This window comes from Clarias gariepinus, chromosome 11 (genome assembly GCF_024256425.1).
Source record: "Clarias gariepinus isolate MV-2021 ecotype Netherlands chromosome 11, CGAR_prim_01v2, whole genome shotgun sequence".
In the NCBI taxonomy this organism is placed as follows: domain Eukaryota; kingdom Metazoa; phylum Chordata; class Actinopteri; order Siluriformes; family Clariidae; genus Clarias; species Clarias gariepinus.
The window spans coordinates 26032333-26048189 of record NC_071110.1 but is presented as its reverse complement, the minus strand read 5'-3'; the positions used below and the strand labels follow the sequence as shown (position 1 = coordinate 26048189).

General features: G+C 37.2%; 1 protein-coding gene across 2 annotated transcripts; it reads right to left on the bottom strand.

Annotated features, from left to right (window-relative positions):
* Window positions 1-4392: 4392 nt before the first annotated feature.
* tbcela (tubulin folding cofactor E-like a) lies at window positions 4393-14598 on the bottom strand. 2 transcript variants are annotated; one of them, XM_053506806.1, is made up of 9 exons: window positions 14533-14598; window positions 11724-11823; window positions 11343-11519; window positions 11083-11222; window positions 10784-10965; window positions 9627-9883; window positions 7746-7872; window positions 7534-7650; window positions 4393-5261 (listed from the first exon to the last, which is right to left on the bottom strand). In XM_053506806.1, exons 3-9 carry the CDS (start codon window positions 11479-11481, stop codon window positions 4937-4939), a joined length of 1287 nt encoding a protein of 428 aa, XP_053362781.1. In that variant the 5' UTR covers window positions 11482-11519; window positions 11724-11823; window positions 14533-14598; the 3' UTR covers window positions 4393-4936. The 2 variants fall into 2 exon arrangements, with proteins under 2 accessions (XP_053362781.1, XP_053362782.1); XM_053506807.1 differs by lacking the exon at window positions 4393-5261 and adding an exon at window positions 5278-6229.
* Window positions 14599-15857: the final 1259 nt, after the last annotated feature.

Here is a 15857-nt window from a genome sequence, read left to right as displayed (position 1 = left end):
ATGTTCATTGGGATTACTAGCTAAAATTCTAAGACTGTTTCATAACCTCTAAGGCGGGAATTACCAGTGTTGGACCTCAGTTCAGTGCAATGACTAGAAACAAGAACAGCGTTTCTCATTAATAATATTAACACGGTGTTTAATGATTTGATTAAATACTTTCATTACTGGATTGTTATTATACTAGCATTAATTTAATGACCTCTGGGTTTTTTATATACGAAAACAACAAAAAAAAAATCATCTTCTAGCTTTTACCAAAGTATGGCATAATCAAAAACCCGAATTAAACACAAGTGGAATATAAAGAAGTTGCATTGAAACCAAAAATAATTTGGTTAATAACACTGAAATTAAACTAAAATCTACAAATTTCATCCGTGTCTATGAAAAGAAAAGAAAAAAAGGAAAAAAAAAAAAAAACGTCTAAGGCAATATAACTAATTTTTGCAGAAATCTGTTGTTACCCAAACATTGACATAGTAATAATGTAAATTGTCTAGATTTAATATTTACTTATCACTCCATAAAGCATTCTTAGAGATCACTTCACTACAAAGAAAAAATTGAAATAATATATAATATAATATAACCTTAAGATTTTTTCTTTTATTTGAATGAAAAATACTTTTGTAAGAAGTCACATATCATATACACGGATTAGCCATATCAATAAAATCAAATGCAGAACAGTTCTGAACCACCAAAGTATGGAAATAAATGTGTGCCATGGACAGCAGCAGCTCGTTTAAGCCTGGTAGGTTGTGTAGTGGGATTTGTTTGTGCTGAACATCCCAAAGATACTTTGAAGGCTAAATCAGCACCTTGAAATATTTGTCATGTTTCTCAAGGTGCCATCTCTTCTCCAAGTAAGTGAGACACACGAATCTGGCTGTCCATATGACGTAAAAGAAAATGTGAATCATCAGATCACGCCACGTTTTTTTTCCACTGCTCCATTTATGTTTCTCACATGCCCTTTGCAGGCACTTTTAGCAGTGGAAAGGGGTCAGCACAGGTATTCTGACTAGTCTGCATCCACGCAGCCATATATACAGGACACTGTAATGCTCAGGGGGTTCTGACCCCTTCCTATCATAGCCAGTATGACCTTTTTCAACAAATTGTGCTGAAGTACATTAATTTTTCTGTTGGACTGCACGAGACAGCAATGAGCCTCAGGAGCCCATCGCCCTGTTAATTTATCAGTTATTCCTTTACACACTTTCGGTATATACTAAGTGCTAATTCGCAGAAATGGATCACAAGACATTGCATTCTGGGCATTCTTTGACAAATTGCCTAGCTATGACAATTTTGGTTAAAATTGCTAAAATCTTTATGCTTGCCCATTTTTCCCAGTTATTGTTTACCTACTGCCAAATACTGTTTATCTCACCCACTGACAGGTGAAACTGTAACAAGATTTTAATTTTAATAATCTCGAAAGGTTAAAAGTTTTAATGTTATGGCTGAAGGTTTACATATTGTATTTTACTTAAAGATGTATATATCCAGTAACATGGTATTTAATTGTAATAAAGTCAACAAAACTACAAAGAAATGACAAATTGTGTTTGATTCAAAATAGAAATATATATATATATATATATATATATATATATATACACATACACATACATATACATACATACACACAGGAACCCTGGATTACGAGCACAATTCAATCCAGCAGGCTCGTGGACCAAATAAAATTTTTCCATAAGAATTAACGGAAAATCAAATTATTTGTTTCACAGCCCAAAAATCTAAATGCGTAAAAATAATTAACACAAAATATTAAATAAAAATAAAACAAATTAACATGCACTTTACCTTTTTTTAAAAAAAATAGTAAAAATAAATCCTGACAGATAAGTGTTTGTATTGCGTCTTGCAGAACACTCGCAAATCGCGTTACTCGCAATCCCAGGTTCCACTGTGTGTGTGTGTGTGTGTGTATATTACACCGACACACAAATTTTATTCATATTTAATTGTTTGTATGTGTGTGTGTGTCCATACACATACAGTTAAACCTTGAACTGTGAGCACAATTTGTTCCGGAAACATGCTTATAATCCAAAAGCACTACATCAAAGCAAATTTACCTATAAGAACTAATTAAAACTCTCATGATTCGTTCCACAACTTGAACTTTACCTTTGAAAAAAAAATCATGGCTGGTGTAAGTTAGATAAGAAAAAGGACAGGGGCTACTGTGTAGGATGACTTTCTCATATACACACCCCAGCCACAATTTTTTTTGAAAGGTAAAGTTCAGGTTATTTTATAATTATTTTTTTACTTTATATTTTGTATGAATAATTTTTATATTAATATTTTTCGGTTGTGAGATATTAAACATATTAAACCGTTGTGTGATCAAAAAATAATATTTTTTGGTTGTGTGTGTATTTTCGCATGCGCGCACACACATCTCTCTGTCTGGTCACTGGAAACATCTTTATTTTCTGTGACTTTAACAAAGGACTCCCTCTAATGACACTTGCTTTTGGCTCCAGAAATGTGACATTTTTGTTGTTAAACAGATTCATCTCCCGCACTGCTAAAGCCTTTTTAATCCTTTCCTAATGGGGGCCACTGCTGCAGTAAAGTTCCTAAAGAACAGTCACTACACTTGTGCACAATAAATTAAGTTTTTGTCTATTTAAAAAAAAAAAAAAAAAAAGAATCGGATCACATTCGCCTAAACGAGTAGTTAGCAAATCTATTTTTAACTCTGTTACGGATCCACATTTGCATAATGTCCGCCTACGTTCTACGTCGCGAACAACTTGCCCGCCTACATTCTACGTCACAAACAACTTGCCCGCCATCTTACAATTAACGTTACCACACTCTCGTTAATGTGACCGAGCATTCATGTCGAGTTCGCTTAAACACTTTGTAATATAAAAAAAAAAGCAACAATAAAAACAAGAGCACACGAAATCCGTTTTAACTGTTTATTCTCCACCATTCACCAAAACTGAACTTAACACTCGCGAAGTGGCAAGGCGTATGCGCACTCCGCGTGTGCGGATGCATTTTTCCCCCTGGGCTTGCCGTAGAAGAAAATTATCCGCAGCAATCTCTTCTCTCAGCCAAAAAAAAATTAAACGGCAGCGCTAGTTCAGTAATGGTGGACTAGCGCTGCTATTTTCTTTTTGGGCAAGAGAAGGAGAGATTGCTGTGGGTAATTTTCTTTCAAAGATTTTTAACCAGATTATCTTTGACTGGACATATTCCCCAGACTTCACACCCTCCGTCATCGGCCTCTCGGACTTCATTAACCCCGGTGAGATCGAACCATACTCCTCTAACACATACGATAAACACGGACTTCGGACATTTTCCACTCACTCGCACACATACACATACCGATAATATTTACAAACTATGTATAATAGTTTATATCTTTGTTTGGTTGTGGTGCACCTTTTTCATTTACTTTATTTAGTTTTGTATAACACACGTTTGCTTTATCTACTTGTACATTTGTCCTTTTTGCTCACCGGCCTTTTAACGCAACACTGACACAAAGATAAAAGACCTCTTGATTTTTGTAGCCACAGTTAATATAAAATTAGCTGGTCGTTAAAGGAGGGGTTTAGACAGACTGAATCTTCAAACTGCTTCACACGAGTCGTTTACGAATCATTTGGAAATGGGGTAAAATTAAATCTATTTTTGGAGAAAACTAAAGTGTTTTTTGACCTTGCATACATGCAAACCTGTTTTAAGAGACTCATTAAGCAATAGTAGCAACCTTTAAAATGGCATAATTGGGGCACTTTAACAAGTAAAAATTTAGCTCGTCTTGCAAAACACATATCAAGTTGTTCGCAATCCAAGGTTTTACTGTATATATATATATAGAGAGAGACACACGTGTGTATGTGTGATATATATTAAAAAAAAAAAAACACTTTTAAAAAAAAAAAAAAAAAAAAAAAGGGTGAGGGGAGCTAAAATTCATTCCATGCTTGACTGCACACTGGGAGGTAGAACCTGTATGATAATATATGTATTTTATATAATTCTACTCTATGAGTTCAAACCTTTCATTCTACACCTTTTATAAACAATACAGGTGTACTTATTCTACTTCAAAATGCCTGCACAGCCGTTATGTATTTAATTTAAAATAAGCAATTAAGACTATTTTTTGGTAAAAAAGAAAAAAAGGAAAAAAAAAGGAGATAAAATCCCAAGAAGGTCCCCCCCCCACACTTTTTCTTAAAATAAATTCATAGAATAGCTGCTTGGACTGAACACTGATATTGAGGACCAAGTATCATACATTTAGACAGCCATCAGGAACAGACACTAACTTGAAGTGTATTCATGCAATGACCAAAAAAAATAAAAATTTATATAACCCCTCAATTTATCTTATTACTGTGCATCTTTATTATATTGTCAGATTATAAATTACTATTAAATGTTGCGGCCTGAGAGTTACACTACACATTCATCACCTGTAAATCCACCATTTTCTCCTTAAGACAATCACAGGGTGTCACCTTTTCTCCCTCCTGCAGCTAACCACAATATAACTGGTGGCAGATGATTGTCAAGTTTCACAGGATGCACTTTTTGAACTAGCAAAGCTCTCTTGTGCTTTCCTCTTAAAGAAACAGGCATTTCCTAACAGTTAAAAGCAAACTCCATTCATGGTCAAAGGCAATAAAAATTAAGAAAGCCAAATGTATGGCATGGCGACAAGCGCAGCAGTGCACACACTGAATAGCAATGTGAGCTGCAAGATGCCCTTTAAAACGCAATGTACTGTCTCAGAAAACTAAATCAGTCACTTTTTAAAAATGTTTTGTCTTGAATCATGTCTCACACACATTGTGGAGTCTATGCAGTGTTAGCATGGATATTAATTATTCCAGCACAGTTTCATCTTGGTCCTTGTGCTGGTCAGTTATTTGGTCTTCGGCACCACCAGGATCCCGTCCCCATCCCTAATGCTGTAGGAATGCAAGGCCCTTGTGTTATATTTCAACTCCTCAGGTCCAAAGGCTGAGTGCATATCCTTGTCAATGTAGTAGACACGCATGTTACTGGCTGAAAGTCGCACCACTGTTTTAAGCTGCTTTTTCAGGTCAGCCACGGTCTGGTCCAGCCTGATGCTAACCTGCTCGACCCGGTCCTCACAGTGAACTTCTACCTTAGCGTGGCAGCGTGGCCGCAGGTCGACCTCAGCCAGTGGCGCCAACTTCCCATACTTGGTCACCAAACAGTGATATCTGTCACACAAAAAAAAGCACAGGAATGCACCAAGTATGGACAAATAATATAACAATTTCATGTTAGAATCAACAGTTTGTTGTTATTAGCATGTCGCAGTTTATGAAATATGTAAATAAAAATAATAACTAAAGATATAAAGAGTTACAATGTTTGATTCCTGGCTTAGTCTAAGGAGCAGATGGGTGGGTGGTGTTGCGCATTTGCACTCCCACATCAATCATCTCAACACTACCCAATCAGGAGCTCACAGTGCTGGTGGTTCTCCCGGCTGCTAATGGGAAGTGAGTAGTGCTGCGCCTAGACCAGATCAACTAAAGCAACCCCTAATTATTCAGTAACATTCCCTCCGGAGACTTGTAAAATGGATACAATGCAATTCCCTTCTTACCCTGACTCTCCCATCATTTTGGCACAGCGTCAAAGCTCCAAAGTCTAATCTTTATGGTTCCCAGCGAAATAAAACTGTTTTTATTAGCCACACTAACACGTATTGTCACACACTTGTTTAGTCCCAATGCTGTGAATGCTTGTTGCATTGTATGCATGGATAGGCACTTATTTTTACTATTAAATATAGCTATGGATTCGACTATCCAATTTTTTTTTTTATTTAAGTGATCTTCATTTATTGATCTTCAATTTATTTTTCACTACAGTTGCTTTACAAAGCTGACAGTCCAGTAATTTACAGTTGTACTCCGACACAACTAAATCAATTCCGGAGAAGGCGAAATTTTGAAATGCATTTTCCTATAGGAAAGTAAAGGCAGATAAACCGTTCCAGCCACCCAAATTTATATCAATATTACCAATAAAAACAATCATAACATTTGGAAATGGCATGTAAATGAAGTAAAATATGATATTAAACCTCACTTAACCTTAATTTTTGATTCCTCTTGGGACCAGGTGCTTTAAAAACAAAAATAAAAGTGGCTCCCTTTTGTTCTTGAAACTGTCCTTGCTTCTTGCACAAAATGCAAAAAACAAAACAAAAACAAAACATAAAATGTAAACTCGTTGGATTTCCATGGATGCAGACAAGTTTTGAACGACTCCCGGACATGCACGCAACTTAAATCTCCTTAGTTGTTCCAGTTGCTTGATGCAGAACAATAATCTAACTAATCAGTGTAACTAATTACTTAGAACTGCACACAAAAATGTATAAAAAGATTTTGTGAAACTTATTTGGTTTATAGTAATGGCCTGAAAGAAATACATTCAGGACAAACTGAATGTGCTATTTAGTAGAACAATCAAAAGGCTGCACTATACAAGGAGAAGGAGTACAGCTGCTCACCATGGAGTCACTCGTATGCTGCAATGGCTTCTATTACTGGAGGATGCATGAAATGTTAGAGGACACTCTTTAATCATTTGGTTGTCATGTCATTTCAGCACTGAATGAGCTTTGTGAGCATGACCAAATATAAATCAGCTGTGTTATGAATGTATTTCTGATTTTTTTTTCTTTCAAAACTTTCTTCCAACGGGGAAAATAATTTTTTTTTTCTGTAATATCTAACAAGGTACGAGGTCTGACTGTTCCATTATTTGGGCCTCTTCCTTAGCGATGGGAAGTTTGGATAATTTTAGTGACTCGGCTCTTTGAATCTCATGCATCAAAATGAACTAATTTTTTTTCGAGTCATTTAGTTCATTTCGTTCTTTTGATCAGAAATAAAATGTTACATTTTGAATAAACAGACCCCCTACATACAAAAATGTTGGCTATAGTTCCAGTGATGAAAATATTACAGTTATTATAAACAGAATGAGCAGCTCACCTCGATTGGGGCTAAAAGACTCAAAGGTAACTACTCATTTCTGTTTCCTGTACATAACCTACGGAGGTTTCACGATGCTTTGCGTATGCGCGCCCAGTTCAAACTGAATGAATCACTCTCTGAAACTACTCGTTCTTCTAAGACACGTTAAAGACTCGTTTAAAAAGAACAAATCTTTCACAAACGACCCATCACTATCTTTAATGCGAACTACAGATAAAAAGTCACAGGATGTGCATTACCTGAAACTCTTGACTTGTAATCGCATAAACTGAAACCACATTTTCCCCATTATAGCGGTTTACGTGAACATTAACTTAAGTTCTTCATCTGAATCTATGTGATTTTAATGAAATATTCCTCACCTACTGCTAAGAAAAAGTCAAGTGATTCCTAATAAAGTGGCCAGTGATTGTATGTCATAACTGAGGTCCAGCATATAAGTACTGAACCCTTTTCTGTACTAAAGACACTGTACCTGTGAGGCAGCTCCTCTTCAGGGTGATCCCGATAGTAACGGATAAAAAAACGCTCGGCATCCTCGCGCTCTCCCCCAGTAACAATGCTCCCGTTGAGGGAATTCACCGAGGGCAACCTAAGGCAGGAGCACAGAGGTTTTTTAAGAGTCTTGTAAATAAATGGCTGAACTTACTGAACATATAAGCAACAGAATGCAAATGAGACACTTACTGGGCGATCATGAGACTGCGCCTCTCTGTGGTAGTGTAAGTCTGCAGCAGAGGAATGCCCTGCAACCTCACCTCCTGCAGCTTGGGTAGGAAATTTAACTTCTCTATGTCTTCCCATTGACTAAGCCCTACACACGCATGGACACACGCATAACATCATTTACTTAGCGGCTAAATGGATTGAACAAATTTGTCATACACAAAACAATCACCTAGTCCAAGACTTAGTTTAACTGTGTTTAGCTTTGATTATGATGCAAAACATAGTGGCTATTGTGTATGTTATGTGTAAAAATTATTGGTCATGGTCCCAGAGCCACTCTTTCACAGTTTGAATCCTTGTATATGACTGTGCCACCAGGTAAGAAAACTGTGCAAAGGTCTTGGGCACCATTACATGCTGTACAAATTTTGTTACATGTTTATGATGCCTGCATAATTATGTACAAAATCATTCAGTATTTCCAGGAGCGAGTGTGACAAAGTTACCAAAAGAACTTTTTACTGAGCTTGCTGGAGAATATGAGATATATACACATATAATGTATTTGATTTTGCAAGTTCTCTTACTTAGAAATCATGGAGGGGTCTACAATTTTCAGCATAGGTGCATTTCCACTGTGAGAGAAAAAACCAAATGGAAATCACATTGTATAATTTTTTTTAAACAATTTATTTGTGAATTACTGATCAAATAAATACTTGATCACTTGCTTATCAGATTTCTCACCCTCAAAGACCTGTTATTTTGCTTTTAAATAGTCCATATGCTTCTTACGAAGCCATTCCTTGGTTTTCCTGACTGTGTGCTTTGGGTCGTTGTCATGTTAGAAGACCCAGCCACGACCCATCTTTAATGATCTGACTTAGGGAAGGAGGTTTTTGCCCAATATGTCACAATACATGGCCCTGTTCATCCTCTCCTTAATACAGTGCCGTCGTCCTGTACCCTGTGCAGAAAAACACCCCCAGAGCATGATGCTTCCAGCCCCATGCTTCACTGTAGGTATGGTATTATTGGGATGATACTCATCATTCTTCTTCCTCCAAACACGGCGAATGGAGTTAAGACCAAAAAGTTCTACTTTGGTCTCATCTGACCACAGGACTTTCTCCCATGACTCCTCTGGATCATCTAGATGGTCCCTGGAAAACTTCAGACGGGCCTGGACATGGGCTGACTTAAGCAGGGGAACCTTCCGTGCAATGCAAAATTTTAAACAATGATGCCTTAGTGTATTACTGATGGTAGCCTTGGAAACGATGGTCCCAGCTTCACGGCATTGACCAGCTCCTCCTGTGTAGTTCTGGGCTGATTCCTCACCATTTTTAGCATCATTGATACCCCATGTATCTACTTAGACTTTGGCTGATTGTGGGGTGCACAGGTGACTTTATGACGGCTAACGACCTCAAACAGATGCTACTAATTTAGAATCATGAGCAGAGTGTAGCTTTATCTTTTTAGATTCTGTCTCTCACGGTGGAAATGCACCTATGCTGAAAATTGTAGACCCCTCCATGATTTCTAAGTAATAGAACTTGCAAAATCAAAGGGTGATCAAATACTTAACCTCACTGTAAACACACACACACAAACACACAGATTTTCTTTGACCAGTTAATTGTGATTTCAGATGATCTCAGGTGAAGATTTTTAAAACATTCAGTTGTTTTCTTTGCTTAATGCAGGCGAATAATTTGTGCCTTCTGTTGTTGCAGTGACGCTTTAAAAAAAAAAACAGTCAGTATAATTAATCATTATATTAATACACTGTTATCATATTTCCCAGCCCTACAGAATGCAGTGATCAATAAAAGCGGAACGTTCTAGCATTACAAAAAGACTAGGTTACGTGATATGTTTTATCAGAGGCTATACCAGAGTTGTGCAGATTGATGCTACGTAAGTGAGGAAAGAGTCGGCGAAGACTGTCCTCGGAGTCAAGAATGGAGTTCAGGTAGTTGTTGGCCATGACAAGTGTGTCGAGAGAGGGGAACATGGTGCCAAACTTGCGCACCTCGTTCCAGTCCTGCAGGTTGTTGTCTGTAATGTGCAGCAGACGCAGTGAAGGGCATGGAGTGGCAGACACCATCACAGTGGTGTACTCATTAAGGCACAGAAACAGTTCCTCCAATCTAAAGGACACACACAGACACAGGTGAGCACTTAACATTTTATCCTGTCACCTTAAAAAAAAAAAAAAAAAAAAAAAAAGCAGTGAATAACTAACTACATGAATGAAGTATAAACTCATCTTAAATGGATTGAGAATTAGTTCAGGTTTGTTGTTAAAAGGCCATGAGCTTTAGGAGCAAATCAGTCAAGCAACTGATAGTCCAGGGATTTGAGCTCTTTCTGATTAATAGCCCAAAGCCTTAGCCACTGAGCCACCAGTTAAACAAAACACTGCATGCTGTGCAGTTACCCAGTGGATCCTGATGCAAGTTCATGTCACCCAAATTTGGTAACAAATCATTTGACCTTGAGGAGTATTCATTCTCATGCTCAGATTACTCTGTTCAGATCAAAACCTAATGTTTTCATTTACTATGGAGAGCAGACACATTGATGCCCCTGTTCAAAAAGAGCCTTTATTATGAGATTATCATCATCATTGGTGTTTCTATATATATATATATATATATATATATATATATATATATATATATATATATATATATATATATATATATATAAAAAAAAAAAAACATAAAAAAAACCCCACTACTGTAAATCTCACCTGGATTCCCTCCTGTATGTGTGCGAACACATGCTGAGACCTTTCAACATGTGACCATATAACATAATATACATAAGTCAAACATTGTCCTTCATAATGTTATAAAACTGCTCTCAGGATATAGTTTTAATGAAGACTTAGTTAATCATTAAACCAAGTCTAGTAGAAAACAGCCACCAGGAAAGAACAAGATCTAAATTATTGATATTCAAGTTGCTCAAGATTATTAATAATCTATAATAAATATTTTTTGTCAGTGAAATGTAACATACTGGGAGTTCTGTAATGATCTTACTCGGGCATTTCGCATGTAAAGATGTTAACAATGTCCCAAGAAATCCGAGTGTTGTTGAGGACAAGGCGGCGCACCCTAGATAAAGCCTTAGCGCAGTCCGACTCCAGCGCTGCGTCCATCAGCGGGTTCGAGCTAAGGTTCAGGAAGTCCAGGTTTGGAATGTTCATAACAATTTTACTGATCTGAACAGAGGCAAATAACAGCATTAACAGAAATCATACTGGTTACGTGTGACGACGAGTAGGTATGTTTCAAACTACCATTCAGTCATGGCTAGAGCAAATATACAAGACAGCTACCTCATGCCAGTCTTGAAGTTTGTTATCAGATAAGTCCAGTTCAACCACATGAGCACAAAACGCTGCAATCTCTACTTGATCCCCAGCATGGCTAATTCCACAGCCATACAGGACCAGCACACTGGGCAGGTTCAGTCGGTCTGGTAGGGTAATAAAATATACATCTTGAGTCACTTATTGCTGAACTTTATTCTCACTGAGTTCATAAAACAACACTCACAGACGTTAACCACAGTTATTACTGTCTGACTTGCTCATACCCTTCATAGGAGATCCCTGATGGCCAGGCGGTACAACCACACCCATGCCAGGGCCCCGGCGGTAGGGGAAATTCTCAGGGCTGTATTTCTCACTGATCACCTGCATAAATGTGCGGCCTTCCCCTTCAGGTGACTCCATGGCCCTGTCCCACACACACCCCACCAACCGCTGCTCTGCTGTGATGAAAGTCACAGTACAATGAATACTCCTGTTATAATAAAACAGATTCTGATAATATTTACACACATTAGTAACCTTTAATCTTAGTCATTTCATTCATATCTTCAATTTATAAAATCAGTAAATGTTGCAGTGAACTAATAGAGCTGTACCTCATGTGCATTTATATAAAACTGAGAGTACTTACAAAACAATCTTACCTGCTGTGAAGCCCTGAAGTGGTTGGCCACCTGAAAAGCCACTCTGCTTACTGTGCTTTAAAATTTCGATTTAATAAAGGCAGACGGATTGTAGGAAGTCCTAAAAAAAAAAAAATAAATCATAGGATCAGTATTTACAAAACGAATGCTATGACCACACTGATTTAAAAAATTAATAAATTAAAGAGTTAAAGAGGACTGGTGAGACAAAAATGAAACTTATGTTTGGTTTGTGTGCGTTCCATTACATCTGGTGTAAAAATAACAGCATTTCATAGAAAGAACATCCCAACAGTTAAACATGCTGAGGGTAGCGTAATGGTCTGGGGAAGCCTTAGGACTTGGACAACTTGCCATATTTGATAGAACCACGAATTTTGCGCTCTACACAGAAAATCCTGAAGGAGAATGTCTGGTCATCAGTTTGTAACCTTAAGGTCAAGCGTACTCATTTGTTTGCATTTGTGGTGGTAATAAATTGCAGTTTCCCCAGTAATTGTACATTTGGTGCACTCTAAATTATTTAGGCATTAGCAGGATGCACAATGTTCTATGTGGTAGAAAAAAAATTATTAATTGTTTGTTTAGAATTGTAACAAAATGTAAATAAAAATGATAAGAATATCACCACCACTATCAAATTAAGACACGCCTACAAATATGATACTTACAGAATTGCAATACAACTGTATTGCATACAGAAGATATCATGGTATTATATCAGCTGGTCTCTTGATATGTGCGAAGGAGAAACAAACTTTAATTAAGGAAATCGGCTAGGCTTTAGAACTGCATCTATGAAGAGGCCCAGAAGTTGCCACGGTTGATTTCAATAGACTACTAACCTCAGATGAAAAAGTTTAATGTTATTTGTTTTGTTTTAAATTGACCTCTTTTTAGTTTTGAAGTAATTTTGGGTCTGAAAACAAAGAAAAATCTCAAACTTTATAGGAAAAAAAAAATCATTTGGTTCTGGACACTGCATAGGTAAAATGGCAGAATTTGACCCAATAAAGATTTTCTTTGCCAGACATACTGTATACAGAGCACCAGAATGGCTTTTGGACTGCAGAACAATAAGAAAAGCTGCTGTTTCCATACACAAAGTTTTGAATCAGAAAATTAAGATGCCCAACAAAAAGCTGTTATGTTAATTTGCCGAGCTGAAACATGCTAAGGTGAGCGTCAAGAACATTTCTATTTAGAATTAAACCAACCTATTTTGTGTTTTTCTTTTTTTGTTTGTTTCAGAGTGTTAGTTGATACCCGATTTCAGCTCATCAGATGACAGAGACAGATGAGCAGTTGAGGGGTTTTGCTCGAGGGCCCAATGGCTTAAATTAAATCAGTTTACATTAAATACAACAAGGTTTCAAAATCTGATTTAATTAGCATGAAATTAAATTTAAAAAGGGACATGTTTGACAATCCATCAAAAAAAAAAAAAAAAAAAAAAAAAGTGTGCTCCCATGTAGGTTTCCTCTGGGTTCTCTGGTATACATTCTTTACTCAAACTCATGCTAGGGACAGGTTTAATGATGATGTGCATGGTGCCCTGCATCAGATTGGTGTCTGTTTCTCCACCTTGCCCCAATGGTCCCTGGTTAAACTCTGAAAACCCTCACAACTCTGACAAAGCACTTTACTGACAATATAAGACTATATACACACACACACACACCACATGTTAGACATTAGCCCTCATAACTGGTATTCAGGTATATTAAAAGCAAGTTCCAGATATTTAGCTTAATAAAGCAGAGATAACATTGTCCGATCTATTCAGTGTATTCAGCCAAACCTGTTAATTATTGAACTCAGGCATTTCAATCAGGCCCCTTATCCACAGCAAAGGGCAATCTTAATGCGTCAGCATACCAAGACATTTTGGACACTGGTATGCTTTCAACTTCATGGCAACAGTTTGGGGAAGGCCCTTTCCTATTCCAACATGACTGTGCACAAAGTAAGGACTATAAAGACATGGTTTGATGAGTTCAGTGTGGAAGAACTTGACTGGCCCAAACACAGAGCCCTGACCTCAACCCCATCAAGCACCATTAAGATGAACTGGAATGGAGGTTGCGAGCCAGGCCTTCTCGTCCAACATCAGTACCTGACCTTACAAACTCTCTACGAATAAATGGGCACGATTTCCCACAGAAACTCTTCAGAATCTTGTGGACAGCCTTCCAAGAAGAGTGGAGGCTGTTATACATGCAACTCCTTACTTAAGTATATGTATTTGGATACAAAGTCATTGTAGGGTTGGCCTTTTCTATTAATATGAAATATGAATTAGTAAGAGATACTGTAGATGGATGGATAAAATCCATCTCTCATATCGTAGAAATGTAATTCATCTTTTGTGGTAACGTTACATTTGTCACATCAATTAACACTTCCTCTGTAATTTATTGACATTGACATTTACTCAGCTTGTTAAATTAACAAACAAATGTAATGCACTATAGGCTAACACTCGAGTTATGCACGTGTGAAAGAGTCGCATTAGCTAGCATCTATAGAAAGCTAACGCGCTAAGAACTGACAGCTGAAACAGATCAGCACATGATCACTAGCGCGTCTGAAATCCGCAGAAATCTCGTTACAAACGCGTGCGTGCGTGCGCGCGCGCGCGTCTGAATCATCCCTACACTACCAGCGCATTTCAAACAGAAACAGTTTTCGAGCCAGAATCAAAGCAAATGAATTGCACGTCACACCGACAACACCGCTATCATACAACACACAAAAACAACACACATCCCAATTAAGTGCATCTAATGTTAGCCAAAAACACACTCACTGTTTTCACCTACTGTAGACCTTCCGCTTTGCTCTTGTTGTGGACGTTACAGCCGTAACGCTGAGCCAAATGCACAGGAAGTGACGTCATCATTTATGCTTCGACACTGTTGTCCAAAGAGCAAAAACAAACAAACGATCCTAAACGCAAATTAATGCAACGTAAAATAAGCCTATATATATAAAGAAGTTTTTTTATGTTCATTTAAATTAAATGCTGTCAAATATCTTACCCTAAACAATACATGAAGGCTTTTCCTTAACACCTTCTTCAGAGGTAAAAAAAAAAAAAAAAAAAAAAAAAGGTACAAAACTGTAATTTTACTTGGAGATGTGTAAACAGATATGCAGAAAGTCAGATAGATCGTTAACAATTTTAAGATTAAAAGTGTAGAGCAAAGTTTTCTAATTGGAATATACCCTAAGCATGCCTAAAACCCTAAAAAATGCCAAGAAGTGAACTAACTACCTAATTAACTAATTAAATAAGTAAATAACTCAGATTGTCAAGGAGGCCATTTGTTTCTTACTCTGAGAATGGATTCTGCCAGAGACTAATACTGTAGCTAAGTATCTAATACCTCTTTCTACTATTAACAGATTTATAATCTCAATTATTAAGCTCAATTTAAAGAAATACAGCATTTAAATAACACTTGGCATGTGTTGTACAAATATATTTACATGTGTCAATTTAGTACTTTTCCCTCAACATTCAACATTATTGCCATTGGTCTTAAAACTATTAATTATTGAAATTAAGGAAAAGTTGCTGTTTAGTGAGAATGGACAGTTCGTGTGAAAAAACAAGCTAGGCTGAGCATATTGAATTTAATTTTAAACTCATTGAGGTGTATTATTGTTTGTAAACCACTGTAGCTAACTAACCGATTTAGTTATAGGTGGCACTCCAGACACGAGGGTTTGAGTCACACAGTCAAAAGACATGCCATCTCCATTTACCTAGGAAACTCTAAACTTTGTAGTTTAACAAAGGACCATGGAGGCCAGTTAACCTCTGGTTAACATTTACACGCACATTTACACACTACAGGCAATTTGGAAACGGCAGTTAGGTGGTCCCATAGAGTGTGCGTTAGTGTGTGTCCCCTGTGATGGACTGGCACTCCATCCAGGGTGTACTTCACCTAGTGGCGAATCCCATGGAATAGGTTCCACGCCTCCCATAACCCTGTACTGGATAAGTGCTTGCCAAATGCTTAAATGTAATGTGAATGTAAGCAGTATAGTGAATGGGTGAGTGACTTAGACAAAGATAAGTATATGTAATAAGGAATACACTCCAGAAATTAATTTCCAATCTTC

Excerpts from the sequence above, each read along its gene's own strand:
- tbcela (XM_053506806.1), bottom strand. The coding sequence starts at position 11,481 with ATGGAGTCACCTGAAGGGGAAGGCCGCACATTTATGCAGGTGATCAGT. Across the intron at positions 9,884-10,783 it reads TTTACATGCGAAATGCCCGA|ATTGGAGGAACTGTTTCTGT; the intron begins GTAAGATCATTA and ends TGTGTCCTTTAG. Across the intron at positions 5,262-7,533 it reads GAAGAGGAGCTGCCTCACAG|ATATCACTGTTTGGTGACCA; the intron begins GTACAGTGTCTT and ends TTTGTGTGACAG.